Source organism: Micropterus salmoides, unplaced genomic scaffold, assembly GCF_014851395.1.
Source record: "Micropterus salmoides isolate LMB-PRFRI ecotype aquatic unplaced genomic scaffold, ASM1485139v1 Ms_hic_scaffold_23, whole genome shotgun sequence".
Taxonomy (NCBI): Eukaryota; Metazoa; Chordata; class Actinopteri; order Centrarchiformes; family Centrarchidae; genus Micropterus; species Micropterus salmoides.
The window spans coordinates 11,532,139-11,555,575 of record NW_024041484.1 but is presented as its reverse complement, the minus strand read 5'-3'; the positions used below and the strand labels follow the sequence as shown (position 1 = coordinate 11,555,575).

At 40.5% G+C, this 23,437-nt stretch overlaps 1 protein-coding gene across 1 annotated transcript; it reads right to left on the bottom strand.

Moving 5' to 3' along the window:
* Positions 1-777: 777 nt before the first annotated feature.
* On the bottom strand, positions 778-8,712 carry ifrd1 (interferon-related developmental regulator 1). Its single transcript, XM_038738869.1, is given in 14 exon segments — positions 778-1,325; positions 1,361-1,479; positions 1,637-1,732; positions 2,210-2,338; positions 2,520-2,654; positions 3,064-3,172; positions 3,321-3,499; positions 3,844-3,894; positions 4,060-4,217; positions 4,500-4,607; positions 4,610-4,623; positions 6,383-6,464; positions 6,811-6,915; positions 8,498-8,712. Coding segments are annotated over 13 exon segments (1,284 nt in total). The 5' UTR covers positions 8,529-8,712; the 3' UTR covers positions 778-1,325; positions 1,361-1,392.
* Between the last annotated feature and the right edge of the window lie 14,725 nt (positions 8,713-23,437).

Sequence of the window (23,437 nt, the reverse complement as noted above, 5' to 3'; positions counted from 1 at the left end):
GAAATGTTCTAACTAAACTACACCTTAATCTTAAGCATTAGACTGACTTGAGAACAATAACGAACCACGTGGAAATGTGACATACACGTGAAGTTTATCTGTACGAAAAGAGGACCACCCTACAGGAGAACATTAAAAGCCAGGCCATGATAAATGTGTCAGCACCACATTGCTGATTCCTCCTGAAGGTAACCTCACCTGAGGTACATGGCTGCTGCATCAAGTGCAGGATGTCCACATGTGCGCCAAACTCCTGAACAACACACCAACATAAGTGATGGGACCATTTGAAGCTTTGTGACATTTACCTTTATCATGCAGTAGGCCTACTCACTGCTGTAATGGACCGTTTTTACGGTTACATAAAAGCAGCCTTTGAGTAGGACCTGGAGGAGTAAACAAACTGTGTGCAATGCACGGTCTATTATTTCCTATACTCTCTGAATAGTTTCAATACTGACAAACTTGTATAAATAACCAAAAGGCATTCCATCACAGAGTGTCATGTCTATGTAGGAAGGTACAGGCAGAGTGTACTGCTTAGTACACCCTCACTGTAATGCCACGGTCACCATGGCGTCAACATCTTTCATTTTCTCTGCAATATGTTTAACATTTTAACTGCCCCCCCGCTCAAAATGATTTTATTATATATATCTGCCAGAAGTTGAAAGGGAGGAAGAGATTTCCAATGAAGTTTCACTGTCACTTCCCCAAAACCTAGTGCCATTTCAGTCAGTTAAGTAAAAAAAAATAAAAAATAAAAAACCACACACATAAGCGTCACAGTTTCAGTGTTTATTTCACCATCCTTGCCCTTTTGATTACATACCCAATACTAAAAAGAGACAATATTCACCGAGGTTCTGCAGAAATAACCTGCTGAGGGTTAACAAGGTAGTGCAACTTAATACAAATCCATCAAAATGGGTGAGGGGTAGTCACAACATGTGTCTTGACACTGCTGTTAACTAAATAGGATTACATGGTGCAAAGACATATGCTGGCTAAATTATATAACTTACTACATATTTTCAAAAAGGCCACATAAAGAATTTAAACATGGAAGAGAGAACAAATATACACTATACATGTACAACACCACTGTTAATGTGTGGATACATTAAAGTTATACTCTAAACCAAAATCTATTTTTGGACTATTTAGACACTCGCCTACATCCGTGTTAAAGCCACCTTTCAAGTCTACAGAAGATGAGTGTTTGATACGAGATTTCAGGGGGAGGATCACGTGAACAGTCATGACAATTCATCTAAAAAGCAGGGAAGCCTGATAAATAGGTTATTCAAGTCAAAAAAAAAACAACAACAACAAAAAAAAAAAAAAAAAAAAAAAAACACACACGTGTGAAAAAAAAAAAAAAAAAGAAAGTTAAAATTCACCCACATCCACCCTCTTGTCCCTGAACTTGCTTCTAGCCTTGGTCCGAGCCTTGAATGCAGCTGAATTGTGGAGATGCTGGGACAGAGACACACAAAAAAAAGAGTTCATACGCATTAGGGGAAGAAAAAACCAACAACTATATACAGCATGTTTAATATGGCAAATGGCCAACATATTACAAAAACCCCACAAAGGGAGGGTTTGAATAACTTGTGTATACAAACACACATACCCTTTCAAAGCGAGAGATTTTCATGGCCTTCATCGTAGCTGAATCAACCAACATTGGTGGTCCCAGTTCAAAAACGTCTCTGATGAATTCATTACCCTTGTTCAAGAGAAGTAAACAAAACTCTGAGAACACACTTCAGCACAAGCACAATACAAAATCTGAACAGTAGCTTAGTATCTTTAGATGTTGTACGCTCTGAAATATGTTCCATTGTCTCATCTTCACTTGTTAAATGTTGCAGTTTTCCATTAGCACTGGCTGCAGGCCAGATAGCAGACTACTTTCCAGCCAGCAACTTGTAATGCCCCCTGCCCAATACGCAACATTATCCTAAATCAAGTTGTAAGTGCTGTCTCCCTGCATCAGGCAAGCCTCACATCTTGATTATGTTTTAGTGCTGCGTCATCCAACCTAACCCAAACTCACAACGCCACAGTGCAATTCAATTAAAATGTCGACTTTCATGCACTTAACTTTCGAGTTTGGCACAAATTTAAAAGTGTATGCCACACTCCACCAATATTTAATATATTACACACACACACACACACACACACACACACACACACACACCTGTAGATGGTAGTTCATCCCAGAGCCCACAAACTCTCTGAAGGCATCATATGTCCTTTTTCTGACCCAGCTATCAATGGTCATGCGCTCAGTCCCAAAGCGAATGGTCTCAGACTGGAAGTCACCCTCCTGAAAGAACATAGAGGGAAGTGAGAAAAAGGACTAGCCAAAAAACAGACCCTTGTGCGCCCTCTTAATTCATCTACACTAAAAACGCAGAATCTCTAGCCTGTCACTTTAACCCACGCAGGATAAGAGGAGGAAGAAGTTTAAGAAATTTGCGGTCTTTCAATGGACACTAAACACTCACCTCAACAGCCTTGAGTACGTCCCTGAACACAGAGCGCTGCTTCCTCTTGTCCGTCTTGGCTCTGTGTTTGTTACAGTCTGTGGCCAACATGTTCAGTTTATCACACAGTTCTTCCCAGTCATCAAACTCAAAGTCCTTGGAGACACACAGAAAGCAATGGATGCATCTATGACCACCACCACCAACAAGACATCACACTGGACAAACCAAAAAAAGATGCGTGTGCACACACACGCGGAGGTAAACCCTACAGCAAGTCGCCCACCAATCCTAAGGTTGGTGTTTTGATCCCTGGCCCCTCCTGTCTGCATGTCAAAGTGTTCTTGGGCAAGATACCCCAAATTGCTCCTGAAGGCTGTGCCCCAAGTGTGTGAATGTGGTGACTGTCATGTATTGCAAAGTACTTTGAGTGGTCAGAAGACTAGAAAGGCACCATACAAGCACAGTCCATTTATCGTTTTGCATCTAATTTAGTCAAAATAGTGGACTACACCTTACTTCAGGAAAGACAGGATCCTGGATATTAAACACAACATGAACTTACAGAATCCATGTCTCTGGCCAGCTCAAAGAGCAGGGCAATGGTCTCCCCTGCCGCAATTCTCATGTTGACATCCTCACTTTCCAGCAATCGTGGCAGTTTAGGCAGGTGTCTGTGCAACAAAAAAGATGCATTCAAAAAGGTGTTTTGCAATACTTGTCTGGGTTGCAGTAAAATAAAAAATAAAAATTAAAGTATTTGAGGTAAACAGAAAACATTTGACTGTGAAACTCAGTTGAAGGGTTGACGGTGGGTCTTACTTGCGCAGGATGTCTTTGAGCTGGTTGGCAGTGCAGATGGTGAGCAGCAGTGCCCAGGACAGGAGCGCATTGGTGTGGAGCTGGCTTGTCTGGGGACTGATCAAAGAACACGTACCGTCCACCCTAGCATAGGACCGGGTGAACAGGTTCTCAAAGCACTCCATGGTAGCATGCACGTCCTAGAACAAGAAGCAGCAGGCATAATATTTTCACTTAAAGGGTTTGTTTTGATTAAGACTGGAGCTTGCAACACAAAATTTAAAAAGACTGTTTAAAAAGACACTTAAGAAAATAAGACACCAGTCATCATAAATAACTGAGTCATTACTGAGGCACATTTGAGTTCAGCTGCCAGTGCTGTTGACATTATGAATGTTAAGACTGAATGAGGCACGATGTCACAACTGATAACGAGTACAAATAAATTACTGACAAAAGGTTGTAGAAGAGACATCACTGCAGCTTGCCCTCAAGCCCAGAGGTGTCAAACTTCAGAAGATGCCAAAAGTGATCAAGAACTTACCAAAATGTCATCTTCTGCAACTAAAGTACAGAGGCCCAGACTTGTCGCCACCTATTAAGAGGAACAGAAATTGTTCAGTTGACTTTCCACAGTATACACGTTTCAGAAAAATCCAGACAGCCACAAGTACAGTGTGGCTGCTGTTCTGCAACTTGTCAACAATGCATTCTTCCAGTGACATAACTGCTTTGCCACGGACAAAAATCAGGTACTCACAGCCTGTCTGGCTTGTATGTTGGCTGACCCATCGGCCAGGATGTTTTTGAATATTGGTTTCAGGGTCTTGAACACTTCCTCGCTCTCGATGCCCGAGCCCAGCTGGATACACAGCAGGCATGCTAAAGAAGCTGCTGCTCGCTGCTCCTCGCCTTTGCCTGACAGGAAGAGGGGTAGACATCAGGGGAAATTTGTCATGGAGTAGAGCTGAAGACAAAGCTGAGGTGATTAACTTGACCATATTATATAAAGATATCAGAGATCTTATTAAAATAACATGGCTAACATGTACAACTACAGAACAGTCTGTTTAAACACAGCATTTCTCCACTTATCAGACATGCTTTAAGAAACAATGCCAAATCTATCACCCATCGGCTGTGCCATTAGAGAACAGAACCAGACAGTTGGAATAACTGTTTAATTAACCCTTCCGATACCTTTCTTGAGGCAGCGTTCGATGCTGTCTGTGATGGTCATCCTTCTCTCTGAGATGAACTCATACAGGATCCGTGTGGCCATTGCAGTCTTAAGCCCATCCAGTGCCCTTGTCTGGTCTTAGCACTGAGGAAACCGGTGCAAAAACAGTCATTATTGCCAATAAACAAATGAATCTCTCTCCTTCAATATCAATGCTGATGCTGGACAACGCAACATCAGGAAGAGAAAAAAGGGAGATGGACTGATAACTGGAAGGTTTTCATCTTGATCGGCCGTGACTAGTAACCGGGCTGATTAGTCTCTCATAGGGCTGGGCGGTATGTCAGTATAAACCGTTTACAGATAGTCTGATGTTGAGTTAATTAATGTTTCGTAAAGTCCTGCCAGCGTTTGCGCCTCTCTTGGCGAGATATTGTAGCATTTTTCAGAGAAACACAGAGTCATTACATTACAAGTCGCGGACATTGTGTGACTAGGTAAAAAGCGACAGTGAACACAATAGTGCACATGTAATTCGTTAACTACCACGTTGATTTTGTTTTGAAAGGCTAACATGCAGCGCGGTGAACAGAATTGTGGGAGGAAATACAACATAGTCTACTGATGGAAAAAGTTACTAGCATAGAGGTTACCAGGGAGAAGAGACCAAGCTCGCAATTTGTATAAGCAGTCTTTCCCACAATGACTTTACTTTGCAAAGAAACACAGAGAGGCATTATCTGGTATCATTGCAGAATGTCGGATACACAGACGCACAAGTATAAATGCCTGGCTACGCACGTAGACCCTACGTAGGAGTATAAATCAAGCTCAATACTCTATTTTCAGTTGGATTTTATTTGTACAAAAAGCCATTTCCCTACTTAACACCCTCTGCTTTGGCTAATAGCTTGGATGAAGTCCTATGAGTTAAAGTGATTGAAACAAGAACAATTCATTTGATCGATTTGGTGAGCCAATGTTAGTTTCTGTAACTAACTAAATCAAAACAAACCCTTGAAGTGAAAAAGTGAATTGTGTCAATCATTCTCAAATGATCAAAAATATCTATAATGTTTGTCTATCATGTTCAGGAGGGTCACTATATTATTGAGCTAATGTGTTGTAAGTATAACCTCAAAACGTCATTCCCAAACGGTATTGGCAGTAGAGTGGCACTACTTGTGCATCCCTACTTCCTTACCATCCCAAAGTTCAAAAAATAATATCTCTACACACACACACACACACACACACACACACAGTATATATTTGTTGAGTTGAACAATGTTCAAACCCAGAGAAATCCATAATATTATTCAAGGTAATGGTGCGTATCATTTGGTCACCTGTAAATGGTTCCATGTCCACTACCCCTTCTAGTTGCTACAATTTCTAGGGAAACCTGGGCTACATCAGAGGGAGGAAGGAAGTGAGAGAACGTGACTCAACGTAACGTGCATAAAACCTTTAATACGTTACCTCGCGGACGAGGTAACGTATTAAAAGGTAGATGAATCTGTGGTGGTTCCAAGTGGTTGTTTAACAATGAAGACAACAACTCCCATGATCCCACGCTTCACAACGCCGTCAAACTACTTCTTTTGTTTGTTTTTGTTTTGATGTGAGCGACCCCTAGTGGCAGAAGTTACATACTATGTGTTTAATATCACCTTCAGCAGACCAATGTTGCTGAGCCTTTTTAGGGATGAAGTCTACTTTTAACTATACTGCTGCAAAGCCCACTGATAACTTTCTGCTGTGATTGAAAGTGGCACTCTACTTTCAAGGGTATTATTTCACAACACTGTACATCTATTTTGTTAGATTACTTTTACATCCTTAGTGTGCAGAAGATCAGAAAACGGGTACATAGACCATTTAACTCAGACAGGAGTTTTACCTCTTATCCACTGTGCTGTCTATGAACCCCTTCAGCTTGTACTGGAAATCCTCCTGGGCTGTGTCCTCACTGGCCTCTCCACCTGGCAACACCACAAGATTTAGCTAATGTACACTTGCCGGATATGCTTCAAAGTATTGATATTAGTTACTGTTCACAAAACAGTGGATGAACTGCACTTTTCACAGTAGGGTCATCTATCGCTTAGGAGGTCTATGATTCCACGAAAAACTGAAACTGGTAGTTTTACTCAAATGTTTGCCTAGTGACAAGACAAGCTTAGTAAAATTCAAACCAAGAAATAGGCTTGGCATCTAGTACATTCCTTTTTGCTAATGAGTGTACACAAACTGAAAACACCTGTCCATGCAGAAACACACTCTGACAGCACGTTCAAACAAAGACTGACACATAACACACAAACCTACCTTCATCTGCTACACTGGTGGTGTCACTGAAGCTGCTGCAATGACTGAGGGTCTCAATGGAGGCATCCTCATCACTGAAAGGCTGCACATTTCCATGCTGCCCTCCTGGAGAAAGAGACAGATACATCTAAGCACAGGAAATATAACTGAGCTTTATCACATCAAGCGCATTAGCACAGGTCTGTGTGACTTTATTATGTAACCCCAGCTACCGACAGGTACTGTAGGAAATGCTGCAGTTATCTAATCACTTGTGTCCTTTGCACGCGTTATCCTGCTGTACTTTCATTATCTCATGAAAATGCACCATGTTGTTAGAGTCAAGGGCAACCCACACTTCTGCTGTGTAAACACAACATTATGTTCAGGTTGGAGAGACAGGGGTCAGACGTGACAGAAACTGTCAACTGACAATCTGCCACAGCGATTACCTTCATTGAAAGACTTCCAGAATATGGTTAACTCGAATTAAAACCTGCAGACAGCAGGCATGCCAAAACACAGTCCACGTGTGATATTTTAAAAAGGTCTTTCTGAAAATAAAGTGTGGGAGTGTTGTGAGAATCTTTCAAACCTTGAAAGCTTTAGTTATGTTGCATTAGTTAAGAGAAATTCCCAGTAAAATATAAAATAAGTTGTAGATTATGTGTAGGAAATTGCTTCCTCAATGGTTGTGCACTGTAACACTCCAGCCTGACCTGAATTCACCTCAACCCCGCATGTTGGTACGTTTATCACTGTAACAACACGCCTAGTCAAAACAAAAAAAAAAACAAAAAAAAAAAACACACACCCCCCAAACAAATGTATGTACTTGAATATTTCGAGCCATGGTAAACGCTGTAGGAACCACTGTCAGATTGTTTTATCTAACAATAGAGGCTATTTCTATGTGTGTTGACGTGGACGACAGCTGATATCAGAGAAACGGGCGCCGCCTCTTTCCCACCCCGCGCTCTGGAGTCCAAAATGTCTGCCTTCTGTCACTAAACAATAATCATCAATATACAAAAACTGTTATCTGCCTTACATGTTGGTTCAAAGTCAGCCTACGTTAGTCGGAATTAATATCAGTAGCCACAAATTCGGCTAAAGATTAATTGGAGGTTGGACAAGCAGGCAACACGTCACTTTACATAGTCCCAGCTAACGTTAAGTCTTTGATATGTGGACCCACAATATAAAAAAAAAAAAAAAAGTTATTTATTCGTCTAACTTCTCGAGGCAATAATCAAGTTGTCAAAAGATATAACGTTATTTACCTACATGAACTGTATCTAGCATTACCAAAGCTGTATCTCGCTAGTGGGGAGTTGACATTAACGTTAGCTGACGTTAAGTTAACAGTTAATTAAGTTAGCTTGTAATGCACGACTAGTATTAGGGGCTCGTGCGAAGTATAAATTAGTTTAAGATCATTAAACGAGGGTGGCAATAAACACAACGTTCAAGTAAAACCACACTGTCGTATGATGGCACGTTGTGTCAGTAATAGCGATGTTTTGTGTGACCACGGCTAGTTAGCTTTGTATTTTGACGTAGGCCAACCTCTAACGTTTGTAGTCCTTACTGTAAACAAGTCGAACTCTACTCAATGATCTGACGACACAAAGAGAACTACAACTACCGTCAGCATAGTGAACTCCAATAGGCAAGGCCAAAGCAATGCGGCCGCTCGCACACTTACCCCTGCCATTCTTCTTCTTAGTCCTTGGCATTTTTCGTGCTTATAAGTAAATAATTTTATCCAAAATCAGCCAATACACGACCAGCTTTTATTGTATTGTCTCGTAAAATGAAAATATTCCCGTGGCACAGCGGATAAAAAGGAATTGAAGATGATCTTGGCGATAAACTGCTGGCCGAGACGATACATTTTCCCTCATAAAATAGGGCTGCGTAAGAAGGAGCCAGCTCTGAGTATTTATACCGGCTGACATGTCACGAGGAGGTTTCCCGGCATCGTCGACCAATCCGGGAACAGGAACAAGCGTCGCGTGTGTTCGCGCGTGACGCAGTGAACGGAATGTTGATAATATGCGTTTTTGGTTGTTTTGGAAAGTCCTGCGGCCGCCCAAACCTGTTTCTGTTGCTATCATAAAGGACTAGCCCAATTCTTGATATAATAATTAAAGGGATATATTGTAGGATATGTTTTAATCCACTACAAAGTGAGAGCCTTGTAACTTTTAAGATTCAGATTCTACATACAAAACGAATGATTTATAAATAAAACATTGTAATACATTAGTCAACAAAGCAGTACATTTCCAAATCAGTTTTATTTAAATAGTGGCAAGTTATATTATGTCAATTTTAATACAGAGCAAGTCTAGACCATACACAAAGGGTAATATTAAGATGAGCGCCACATGTTCCAGCGGCATTAATGCTGCATTGAAACATCAAGAAATATCTAAAGGGACCATTCCACAATGCCATACTTTTACTTGTAATTTTATTTTATTTTATATTTAACCTTTATTTAACCAGGCAAGTTAAAGTTAACAGCAAAAATTGGCCTGGCATGAGGAGGACATCCTCTTGAAGGGAGGGATACAAGGGGAAAAAAGAGTGTGGAGAAAAAAAGTATTTATATTTACGTTATGGTATTGCTCATTTTATTTAAATAAAGGGTCTGAGTACTTCTTCCACAGCTGTCTACCATCTGGATTAGATGGCATCAGTAGGGCTCTCTGCAGCAATACATAGCCTACAGTGATGATGTTCTCTGCAATGCAATGCATCATGTGGATTAGTTTTTCACCCAGAATATGTGAACTATTGTATGTTGTAGCCATGCTAATGTAGACAAAATAATAGAAACACATTAATAAATGACAGCTGCACAGTAAACATTACTTTGGTGAATGTTTTGTACTGCCAGATATGCACTTAAAGCCACTTTTTAGACATCTCATATTTCTTTCTTTCAGTAGAAAGTGATACAAAAGAGTGGTTTTCTTTACAAACCCAGCATTTCCTCAGTCTTTTGCATTGTATTTTTTGTATAGATTTTTTTCCAGACTCACATTGCAAGAGATAATCAGTTCCAGCTAGTACTATGGTTACACACACCTATATGCAGTTAATGGCAACTGCAGATCAGAATGAATTCATTGACTTCCAGAGTTACTGCTATCATGTCTAAATTGTCCTGCTGGCTAACAATCCTCATGAGCATTTATTAATCCGTGGTGTAACACAGAGCAGAGATTGAATCATTCCAGTTAATTATCTTTTTTGGCTTTTATTATTTCAGTCACTCTGCGTTTTGCTTGACAGGACAGAAATAGTTAACTCTTTAAACAAGTGGAAAATCTCACAGATGCAGCCTCCTTGCTGCCATTCCCACGGCTCAGCTGTCAACAGTGTTCTTGCCAGCTCAGACCTGACAAACACTAGAATATAAGCTTGCAGAATTCAAAGCTGACTTTTCATTTTACATGCACCCTCGTGTTCGACTGTTGGGGGGTTTCCAGAGCTGCTTCCCGTACACACACATACACCTACACACTGATCATGATTGTCGGTTGCCTATTTAATTCTGGGTAATTAATAAAGCTTTTTTCGTGTAGTTGTCTGGTTAGATTGTATTTTCTTTGGAGAAGCAAGTGCCTAAATCCACAAGCACTCTTTAAGACGTGGGTGGACTCGGAACACATTCAGTAATGTTTTCAAGCTTTACTCAACCAAATAGTTTTGACAAAACAAGATTTTTCTGCATACCCTGCCAAGACCGTAACATCAGACAAACATGCTCAGACAAGTTCTGGACGAACAACATATTAGCATGTACAGAAATACACACAGAAAGAGCAAATATTATTTACCTAAACACTTCAGCAGGCAGTAGCCAATGGCAATAGCATTGAGCAGTTGAAGTCTTGACTGAACAAAGCACAGACACAAGCCTTCATTGTGTGGTAAAATACAGAGAGAAAGATTTGGCGTATCATGTGAGTCAAAAGAATCAAATCAGAAGACATCTGACGACAGATGAAACAGGGGTAGTGTAGGTTTTCAGATACACAGAATTTGTCTTGGTGTTGTGGTGCACAACATTCAAAAGAAACAAAGTAAGAGAAAAAAAATAGTGCTGCAAAAGTCAAACATAAATATAAAATAAAGATGTACATTAAAATGTGATAAAAATTTGTCCTGACCTGAATATTTAAGGTGACACTTTTTACACTCAGGATGGCCCACCATATAGGACTGCACTCATTTTCTGAAGACGTTGTATGTAGCCCTGAGGGCACAGTGCATGGACAGAACCACTGCTCTGTTTGAAGCAACAAGCTTGAATTATTCATTATGTGTGAAGTCTGGGGTTAGTTAAGTGGGCAGAATAACACAAAGTGTGAGGTTAAATAGGAAGCATTCCACAACATGTAAGATTTTGAGCAAAATTATTTTGAATGATACATTCCTTGATTTTTTAAGGGGTCTAATACTGCCCCAAATCTCCAAATTTACTCATAGCTAAGTGTTTACTGTAGAGTTTGGACAATATAGCAAAATCAGAGATTGTGTAACTGTGAATGAAGTTTGAGCGCAGGTGTGTAACAAGATTTTTTATTTTTTATTTATCCAGCTAGACTTTACAACTGTCTTTGTCACTAGGGGGAGCCATTCTGTTTGAAATTCAAAAGACACACTGCTCTCACTGCAATACAGCAAGTGAAATTCTAAGAGATGTGTTTTTTGATGCATAATTTATTGAGTCTGAAACTGTGCTCGCCGCTGAGCTGTGTCTTGCTCTAAACGTTCAATGGGTGCAGTGCAAATATCAAATGACCCAACCAGGTAGGACGACTGTAAAAGTAGCATTTCAAAATGTGTACTGAGAAATTGTGGGGGGGGCAGATGCTATTTTGAAGGTAGTGGTGGGAACTGGTTCAGGCAAGGCTAAGCAACGTGCAGTTAAAGAAAAGAGAAATTACCTGCCAGTAAACCAGTGTAGGAGTAAGAAACAACAGAGCAGCCCAGTCTAGCCACACTCAGCATGCCCAGCACGTTGCATCAATGGGCACAAGCCCTGACCAACGTAATGCCGCAGGAATACAGATCATCATCAAAATAACAGACAGCAGGGCGAGAAAGTGAGAGAGAGAGAGATGACAGCAGATAATAGAAAATGTCTGAATATTAATTTAGTGTGCAATGCCTCTGTTTTTAATAATTCATAAATGACATGGCCTCCAGCAATGTGGTGAGGCTGCATGGGTTAAGCCTGCTGGGTGAGGGGAGTGAGGCTAGAAAATTATCTCAGGTTGACAGGAAAGTTTAGCAGAGGTGATCTTTTAAAAAACCCAAACAGCTCTCTTTGAAATTTAGCAGTGTGCTTTCTCTCCCTTTAGTCATTTATTATAGACAGGAATCAGACCTCGAGGTGAAGTGACTCTCACTTGATCTACTTTTTGACAATAACTATCTGAATCTGAATTTCAACCAAGCAATGTCTCACTTATCATCTTTATTTATATAATTTGTAGTTTGTTTGTGCAAAGGAGTTTTAGGTGTGCAGCTATTAATGCACACATCCAGCACTTATTCTGTACATGCTATATACAGGTTTAAAGCAATAGTTCAACTTTCTGGAAAATTTGCTTATTTGCTGTCATCACGACAGTTAGATGCATCCTCTTATATCTGTGTGATGAATATGAGTCTGCATGGTTAGCTTAGCTTAGCACAACGACTGAAAGCGAGGGAACCAGCTGGCCTGGCTCTGTCTGATGACAACAAAATCTGCCAACCACCACCTCTCCTGAAGTCTCAGCTGGCAACATCGGTGCACATCTTTTGGTTCTTTTTTAACCAAAACAGAAAACTCACATATTTAGATTAGTCTTTTGTGGTGCTTTGTAATTGTCAATGTTATCATACATATTATTTATTACTTCATGTAATTGTTTTTTTTCTTTTTTCCCCCTCTTTATCTTTTCCCATATTACCTGGTTTTGTAAAGGGTGCTAAGGTGACTTGAAAGGCGCTGACAAATAAAATGCATTATTAGTATTGGAAAAAACATTGTTTTGCATGTTTCCTCTATGTGTTTAGATTCCTCCCATTCCATTTTTATTTGCTTCTCTTTCACTGTTACAAGATTTCTGTTTCCCTTCAGTGATCATGGCATTTTTATCTTTTCATAACTGCCTTGCTGCATCATTGTCTGAATACCACTCTAAATAAACTTGAGCTGTGTCAAAAATACCAAACTGTATCATTTGGTATCCCACTCCTCTTGACTTGGACACCACCTGCCATGATTCAAATTTCTATTATTTACCAAATAACTGTTCCTGTTCAGTAATAAATACAACTGCTGGTTGATAGAGGCGAGTTGCTCAAATTAGACCATACAGCTCTTAATTACAGTTTGTTAGTCACTGACAAGATCCCATTTTCTTTCCCCTCATTTTCTTGTTTTGATGGGGGTTTAGCACTTTATCAGACAGCTTAGTATGACAGCTAGGCTACGCTTTTGTGATTGTAATTACCTCTCCATTCCTGCACACATTTATCTTATCATTTTGCAACTTCAATCTCAATCTATCAACAATTTTAAGAGGGCTCCAGAGAGAGCGAGGAGAGAGAGAGACAGGCCTTTGTTCTGAAGATGTGGTGTGCCGCACCCTTACCAGGATCCATATTCCTAACATTTTTAAAAACAGACCAAAATAAACAGAAGGTTGGGGGAAGGTCGGTCAAAAACACCTGTATGCCCCAACACTGCTCTGCCTTTTCATCTCAACTTCAAACCTAATCACACCAAGAGCAGAACGCCACTGTGTCACAGCCTCTCTTTGAATAGCTATTTGCAAATTAGTTTGCTAGTCAGTAATCCAGTAGAACATTGTGATATATTTACATTTCAAATCCATCCGCCTTTGACTGGCACTGCGTGTGCAGGCTCTGCTGCAATAAGAAGTTGCCTCTGTTTACTCTAATGTTATTTTTAAAGTGAACTTTACCTTGTATCTTGCTCAAAAGGTGTGGGCACTCTGCTGCAGAATCTGAATAAGATCTGCACTGAAAGCATTTTGCACTTCAGGTATATAGGCTTATCTGAGTCTTGGAGAAAATCCATTAAGTGCCACAAGCACACACACACACCAACACAAAAATGATAAGGTAATGTCATTGTCATCTGGCCACCTGATTAAGTAGATTAAAAGTACATTTAGTGGCTTGCTGTTGTGTGTGATGGCTTTGCATGTGGGATAAATAGCACCCTCACGCACTCTCTGCTCTGTCCTCACTACCTCCTGCGTATTCTGGAGGTATGGCCGCCATGTTGTGTGTTGTAAACACCAGCAAAACCAAACCAATAGCCTGGATGCATCATTTCACAACTACATCACAGGAATCCAGACCATCCACGTTTTCACCTGTTGTAACGCACGTTCCACAAACAATTGTTTTAATTGTGTGTTGTTGCTTATTTGGACAAGTCCAGGAAACAAACAATCCACTTCCACTTGGATGATGAGGTCCATTTTGCCGGCTTCCACAGATAGCCCTGGCCCTTGAGTCAATAGAGGGCTGACTAGACAAGCTTGTTCAATTCCATTTCCTCAGAAAAGCCCCTTTCCTATTATGGGAATTTCTTGTATTTTCTTCCTTCCTCCGCTGTGGGGAAGATTGCGGAAAAAGGCTGGCAGGAGAGAACTTGAAATAAGTTCAGACATCCTATCTAAAGGTCCATGCAGGAGGGAGCCAGTTAGTGCAGCCACCCATAGAGTCCAGCTGACTGACTTGTTTGAAGTTAAAATACTGATGACCTGGAAACTATTAGACTAATTTAAAACAATAATCTTCTTCCCCAGATAAGATTGAAAACTGAGTTATAATTATTGTACATATTATGTGTTATGTAATTTTTGTGTACATTCACCTCACTGTTCAGTACAGAGAAGTATAGGAAAAAGAAAATAAACAATGGCATTAACAAAATAAGACATCCTCTTAAAGAAAGTACTGTAGGTAATCGTGGATGCTGCTGGAGTCTGAGTGTGTCTGGGTAGGCTGCAGCTACCCAGACAATGGAATCCCATCTAAAGAGGATATTATGCCCAAAGGCTATTAAAACAGGCAGACGATCTGTTGGGGAATCTCTAGTGCTTTTCCTTGCCACAGCGGATGACTACACCTCATTGTTATATTCTAGCCTTCTATTTCCCACAGTATCTCTCTGAGTCTTGTGCATCATTTCTTTTCACGCTCATGCGCATACACACAAACATCTCCCCGACTCTCCTCACACCCCTTCTCTTTTTCTCTCAGTATTCCAGTTTAGGTGCCCATCGACCCGTGGGGTGTTATTTGTGCCCACAGAGCTGAAAAAATATCAAACCTCTCTTTGTTTCTAACCTAAAATAAATATCTAGATAAAGAAGAAAGACAAATGAGAAGTGTGATCTTTGCAACAAGTTTGTCCACGTGTCCCTCCTATTCAAGCCTACTCTGCTTCCTCGGTACAAAGTACTTTTAAGCTTTAATCAGTGTTTCGGTCCTGTAAAATATTATTTTTGATTTACAAGGTGTCCTTAAAATAAAACATTAACATTTCACAGTCTGCTTCTAGCTAGCATTTAATGTGAAATAAGCCTTTGTAAATCTGTGTCCATTCAAGGCTGAGGGCTGCCACAGTGTTAATGCACCTGCACTTGCCATACAGAGGACATCTAGTGGGAAATATATTTTCAAGCCAATAATAATCCGTTTTAGAGGAGGGATAGGATGGATTTTTCAATTTAATTCAAATCAATTCAATTTTATTTATGTAGCATTAAATCATAACAGACGTTATCTCAGGGCTCTATTATATAGATCAGGTCCAGACAGACAGAAACCTCGAGCAGGACAGCCAAGCCTACAGCCCAGTCTCAGTGTACAGCATAGTAATCACAGTACAGTATTTTTTTTGAAATGACACACAGCACACTGGGTCATTCTTGGCAGTTACAGTGGAAATGGGAAAGGATCACGCAAGCTAATATGAGCTAACATATGGGAAATATTTGTTTTTTATCTATTGCTAAGACGTTACATTTCTCTGAGGACCAAAATCTATCTTACATACTGTACATCAGAAGTATGTATATATATGTTTAGCCTTGGGTTACATCAACATGATCACTAATTCCTTTATGGGCCACCATAACAATTCAATAATGAAATTAATATTAAGTTCAAGTTTCACAATTGTAATCTCTTGCCATTGAGTTGTATTGGGGGAAATGTAGGATCAAGAATTGTTGGAGACACATACTGGGGACTAAAAGTCACATTGTGTCTTCCCCTCCAGCTTCAATTTGGACTATTCTTTTCAAAATCTTGTAAGTCTTCCAGTGCTACTTGATCCTGATTGATAATTAATTTTTCATTTACCTGCAAAGAAAATCTATATTTGTTGAAGTCACGTCTGTCTGACTAAAAGTGGCCGCACACTCGATGGGGACTTGAAGCTTCAAGCAAATTATGCCCATTCAATACGATGATGTTGCACATCTGAGTAGCTATGTTTTGTGTTTTTACTCTCCCATATCATCCATCTACTAATGTAACCGAATCAGACACTGTGTGGACCAGATTGCAGTTTGGCAGAGAGAAGGAAGAACGACTGCAAAGAAGACACAAACAGAGACACAGCCTCAGTATGGGTCCAGGTTCCTTTGGCCACTTCTGTCCAGGAAGTTGGGAAACTCCACGTCATCTGGTGTCCAGCAAACTTTCTGTTCTCTTTTTTAGACTTCTCTTTCTGGCAATGTCATTAGGTTGGATAAACACAGACAACCGAGCTGAGTAACCTCATTCTACCTCTGAGACGAGACAATTTCAGAAGAGAGCAGGTGATTAACTAGGATTGGGTTGTATGCGTATATGCATGGGTGCGTGTGTGTGTGTGTGTGAGGGCCACAAAAGGTGGTAGGGACGCAGCCAGGCAGACGTTCTTGGAGTTGCCTGGCAACCCTCTAGCCACAAAGAGAGGGAAGTGTGGTACTTGTTATGATGTCTTATGTAAGTGCACGGATGAGTCTGAGGAGAAACAATGAAATAATCCATTCCCTCTTCTTGTTCTCTTCATAATATCTGGAAAATTAAAGAGGGCTGGGCTCTGTGTTTGCAAGTACGCATTCAAACACCATTAACTCTCTTTTACAAACCTGCCACTGGGGTTAACAACATCAGCATCTCGGAATGTAACACTCAAAAGTCTGATAGATGTTGTTTTATCTAAACTCCACCAATGTTTGTTATGAATTCTATATAATCTGCCTATTCCCCATCCTTGCCGATGTTTTCTTTTCTGTAGGTCAGCACCAACTGTGCGCTGCAGGGTGGCATGCAGTGAAGCCATGAGAACCTCTGGTGAACCTGCGGTGAGGCTTGGTGGGGGGATTCTTCTCTCCCCTGACTACCTGGGGAGCCCGGGATAAACGCAGCCCATGGGTACCATGAGCTAGATCTGCCAGCAGCGTGGAAGATTATACGAGGGAAGAAGGGAGGGGTGGGGGGCGATAAGGATTGAGAGAGCAGGGAATCTGGACGAAAAAGGGAAACAACAGTGAACTGGGGTGAAATGAGAGAGGTGGTGGGCAGCAGCTGGAGATGATTACGACTCCCAGGTTGAATCTTTCACCATGCTCCAATTCCCCCGTTTGTTCACTTGAATTTCACTCGCTTATTCACCCACACCTTAACCACTGCAGATGGATCCACATAGCTCTTTCCATTAAACCAAATAAGATATGTGTGAAGCAGGGAGTGTGAGTAAACTATACAAACTGCTATCGATAATGAAGGTTGCATTCTGGTATGGTTCTTATGCTGAAAAAATACTACATACAGGTTTTGAGTCCTCCCTGCAAAGTCAGAGAAAACCTTCACCAGTCAGAAATCCCACATAAAGAATACAAATTTCTCATTTGAGTATAGCCTCAGCGTACCCAAACAACGCAATATTTCCACAATAAATGTTTTATTCATAAACTTGTTGGGTGTATTTGAATGCCTGAGTGCTCAGCTTTGATTGTTAAAACAAGTTCTGGCACATTCTTTTGCCAAAAGGCAATTCTGGTGATTTGGGAAAACTTAAAGCTACACTATCAAGCATTTTAATGTTAACACTGGTTCTATGTAATGTGAAAGACCTTGCTGACAGTGACAAAGCCACACGGGTGTACTGTTTTGGTTGTTTGGGTTACCTGCCATGCACCAAAGAGCAGCCAGAAAAAGTTAGTGGCTAGCTGGTGAGTCTTTAAGAGCTGAAGTGCCAGATATTTCCCTCCGGAGATGGTGGAGACAGAGTTATAAGGAGAGTGAATACTGGACACAAAATGACTCTTGGTGTGTAAATAGGCAACTGTTGGCTAACACGTTCACTAAATCACCTTTTTAATGTGATAATATGTCAATGGTGTGATTACAGCTCCTCTCACTGCCTACAAGTGGCAAAAAATAGTTAATACTGCTTTAATGAAATACAAGGCAGGCTGGAGGTACAGTGGTAAACAACAAGATGTCTTCACAAAATAATTGCCAAAATGACTACATAAAAGTATAGCTTTTGAGGAGTGCAAAACATACCAAAATGTCTAGACTGTACATGTATTATACATGTCACTCTGCATACATTCATTCAGTATTCAGTCGGTATGTGCATCCAGGCATACTAATTTCCCACATTGACGTAGCCCTAGCTGTGATCTCTTGCTGAGCTCTAACATTATTGCCAGGGGCAACAAACAAAGATAAGTAAATCAGAGCTTCCTGGCATCCTGGCAACTCACCCCTGAGCTCTGAGGATTTGGTGAACAGATAAAGTAGTGATAGTATGAGAGAAAGGTAGGAGAAAAGAAAAGAGCTGGGAGTAAATAAGTTTTGGAAGGTGAAGGAGTGATGCTGTGAATACACAAATGAGCCATAATGGGGGGAAAGAATGTAGAAGCAGTCATGGCAGGAAGCATGGGTAGGTCAAATGAGCAGGGGAGAGATACAGATAATAATATAGACAGAGAAATAGTAATGGCTGTGGGCAGTATTTAAATGAGTCTGTGTGGCGGTCCAGTGCACAGACTGACTTTGAATTATTACCACTGTCTGCTCACTGGAGCTGCTTGCCTGTTAGGCCAATGGGCACATTTCAGAGAGACAGAAACAAAGAAAGGAGAGCAGGGAACCCTGAACAATTTGAGTAGATCCACATTAAATTATATATTAACTGTTTTCTTAAGGGTAAGGAATTACTACTTACTAATAACTTGTAATAGCCCCCATCGTGGACACACTCTCGTCAGCTCAAGTCAAGTCTGTCAGTCCACAATCATATAGTGTCTCAATGGGCTTTGCAGGTTCTCTACAGCCTTTCCTGACACAGCCAGCACTCTCAGAGAAGACGATGAAAAACTCCCCAAAACAAACATACACACAGAATTCCTGAGACTGTGAAATCAAAAGGAGAGATGGCTAGAGGTGCATTAGGAGTTGCAAATGAGGAAATAGCAGTTGTGAACCTAAATAGAAACAGACAGTTTTATTAAATGTACAATTTGTCATGTGAAATTATCTAAATATATGTTAATCCCACATTCCTATAGTATATAGTATATATACAGTATATATATATATATATATATATATATATATATATATATATATATATATACAGTGGGTACGGAAAGTATTCAGACCCCTTTAAATTTTTCACTCTTTGTTTCATTGCAGCCATTTTCCAAAAATCAAAAAAGTTCATTTTATTTCTCAGTAATGTACACTCAGCACCCCATCTTGACAGAAAAAAACAGAAATGTAGAAATTTTTGCAAATTTATTAAAAAAGAAAAACTGAAATATCACATGGTCATAAGTATTCAGACCCTTTGCCGTGACACTCATATTTAACTCAGGTGCTGTCTATTTCTTCTGATCATCCTTGAGATGGTTCTACACCTTCATTTGAGTCCAGCTGTGTTTGATTATACTGATTGGACTTGATTAGGAAAGCCACACACCTGTCTATATAAGACCTTACAGCTCACAGTGCATGTCAGAGCAAATGAGAATCATGAGGTCAAAGGAACTGCCTGAAGAGCTCAGAGACAGAATTGTGGCAAGGCACAGATCTGGCCAAGGTTACAAAAAAATTTCTGCTGCACTTAAGGTTCCTAAGAGCACAGTGGCCTCCATAATCCTCAAATGGAAGACGTTTGGGACGACCAGAACCCTTCCTAGAGCTGGCCGTCCGGCCAAACTGAGCTATCGGGGGAGAAGAGCCTTGGTGAGAGAGGTAAAGAAGAACCCAAAGGTCACTGTGGCTGAGCTCCAGAGATGCAGTCGGGAGATGGGAGAAAGTTGTAGTAAGTCAACCATCACTGCAGCAATCCACCAGTCGGGGCTTTATGGCAGAGCGGCCCGACGGAAGCCTCTCCTCAGTGCAAGACACATGAAAGCCCGCATGGAGTTTGCTAAAAAACACCTGAAGGACTCCAAGATGGTGATAAATAAGATCCTCTGGTCTGATGAGACCAAGATAGAACTTTTTGGCCTTAATTCTAAGCGGTATGTGTGGAGAAAACCAGGCACTGCTCATCACCTGTCCAATACAGTCTCAACAGTGAAGCATGGTGGTGGCAGCATCATGCTGTGGGGGTGTTTTTCAGCTGCAGGGACAGGACGACTGGTTGCAATCGAGGGAAAGATGAATGCAGCCAAGTACAGGGATATCCTGGACGAAAACCTTTTCCAGAGTGCTCTGGACCTCAGACTGGGCCGAAGGTTTACCTTCCAACAAGACAATGACCCTAAGCACACCGCTAAAATAACGAAGGAGTGGCTTCACAACAACTCCGTGGCTGTTCTTGAATGGCCCAGCCAGAGCCCTGACTTAAACCCAATTGAGCATCTCTGGAGAGACCTGAAAATGGCTGTCCACCAACGTTTACCATCCAACCTGACAGAACTGGAGAGGATCTGCAAGGAGGAATGGCAGAGGATACCCAAATCCAGATGTGAAAAACTTGTTGCATCTTTCCCAAAACGACTCATGGCTGTATTACATCAAAAGGGTGCTTCTACTAAATACTGAGCAAAGGGTCTGAATACTTATGACCATGTGATATTTCAGTTTTTCTTTTTTAATAAATTTGCAAATATTTCTACATTTCTGTTTTTTTCTGTCAAGATGGGGTGCTGAGTGTACATTACTGAGAAATAAAATGAACTTTTTTGATTTTTGGAAAATGGCTGCAATGAAACAAAGAGTGAAAAATTTAAAGGGGTCTGAATACTTTCCGTACCCACTGTATATATCGCAGCTTTGCTTTCCATCTTGTCTCACACTGCCTCTCTATTTTCCTCCCCTCTGTTCTCTCTCTTTGCTTTCCTAACTTAGAGAGACAGAGAGTGTGTGTATATATAAGTGTGTGTGTGTGTGTGTGTGTGTGTGTGTGTGTGTGCGTGTGCGTGTGTGTGTGTGTTTTTTTTTTTACTGTTTGTGGGATCTAAAAACAGGGATTCACTATACTGACTGACCAGCTGTGTTGGGATCAAAACGCACAACCTTCTAAATGGCTGTTTGAGGGTTAAGACTTGGTTTTAGGGTTCAGATTAGTATTAAGATAAGGGTATGCATTATGTCCCCACGAAGATAGTAAGACTCTGTATGTGTGTGTGTGTGTGTGTGGTTGGATAAAAAGAGCTTCTCCCTGGCCCTGGGTCCCTGAGTCCCAAAACCTATACTGCTGCCCTCAGCTAGAAATGCGCACACACACACACACACACACACACACACACACTTCTTAAAATTTGTTCATATGGTATTATGTCCACCTGTAAGGGATAGATATTAGATAGACACTTTACTTAAAGCAAACAAAGACATGCTATATAACTTTAAAAATTACTATAAGCTATTATTCCATTTTATATCACTAATTGTAAATGGTGACTAAAGTGTATTCATAAGGAGGCAGACTCAGCGGTTTTAATGTGTTATGGAACATGGTCGGAGATTCTTGCAAAAGGTCATAATACGTTATGAACTTTGCTATTGCGCCTAATGCATGTTTGTAAGTGATTATAACAACTGTTATAATGTCTTATGGACGCATTATATCGTGTTATAAATATATGCATAAGTCATTATAGCGATGACCTTCATAGAAAGTGTTACCCAAACCTTTTAGGGATGCATTGTTTTATATTGCCTTTGTTGTTTGTGTGTTGCTCATATTTTCTGCTGCCCCCTTCCGTTAATCCCTGCGTTTCAATCAGTCCAGACCAAAACATTAAATCCCTAATCAGGCACCAGGGTTCAAAATTGTGTTCTTTGTTTATCATCTTCAGTTTTTTGTTTTTTCTTCTTCTGAGATGTTTTAAAATACATCTTGTTTTCTGATCATATCGCCACAGCTTCTTCAATTCTTTTTTGTATGACTGTGCAAATAAATGTGCTATAGCTAGACTTAGAAATAGCATTCAGTAGTATTTATGTACAGATTGTATTGCTTCTCAATTTAGTGTCACATCAGAGTGGGGAAAATTCTCCTGTTTTGTTTGGTCTGCAGGCTCGTACTCGTACTGTCCATAGGCTGAATAATAGAAGCTTTTATTTTTGTTTGGGAGTAAACAGCTGGCTGAGGAAACTTTTCCCACCTGGATACTTTGTTGACTTTCTGGCTGCTATCAGCTAAGGGAACTCCATAACAATCCTGGCATCGTGTCAGCATGGCTTCCCTGCAAAAAAAGCTTAGTTATGTGTACATCATCAGATGTTGGTTTTTTTGTCTGTATCTGTGTCTGCATGCACACTCTGTTTCTGCCTTTATCCACACAGTATGCTTAAATCTATACCATCTGTCTCACTCTCACAGTATCTGCCTCCACGTATTGATTCTGATTTCGGCACTAACAATGTTCAGGGCAGTGTTACTTCCCGCTGGATCAGCTGGTTGTTTGTTTGTGTGCATGGGTTTTACCCTATATGTGTTTGCTTGCGTGCAGACCCCCCTCTGACAAGGAATCACTACTTGTAGCTTGTTGGCAGAAATCTGTACCAATCTCTTTGAGCTGTGTTCTTGTACTAAACTAGTGGGAGTGGTTCACAAACATGGCTGGAAAAGCTGCCTTTTTAAGCTATAAAGATTATTTTAATAGCACCTGATATACTATTTATCTGTACACTTACAAAATGTCATTGGGATTTGACTATAATCATTGATATCTAACATGTTGTTTTTACTATTACTATACATATTTTGTTGAAAAATTACTAACTACGGATCCAATCCACCCCCCAACCTGCCTCATGTATAATAAAGCCTTAACTCTCTCCAGAGAATTGACAGAGAATTCATAATTTTCCAGCTTTCTCCTCCTCCAAGGTGCTTTTAACGCAAATCCCAGTAATTTATGCAGTCAGAACAGAGATCAAAGATGCATAGATCATATTTTGGTGTGTGCATTCGTACATGTATGTGAGCTGCTAACAGGCATGTATGCGTGTCTTCAAAAGCACCATGACAAGGCCTGAGGCAAGAGGGCAAGGAATACGGGTTTTGATGCCTCTACAGTGTGTGCCTCCTTCATGCAGTCGCATTATGCACTTCCAGTATGAAGGT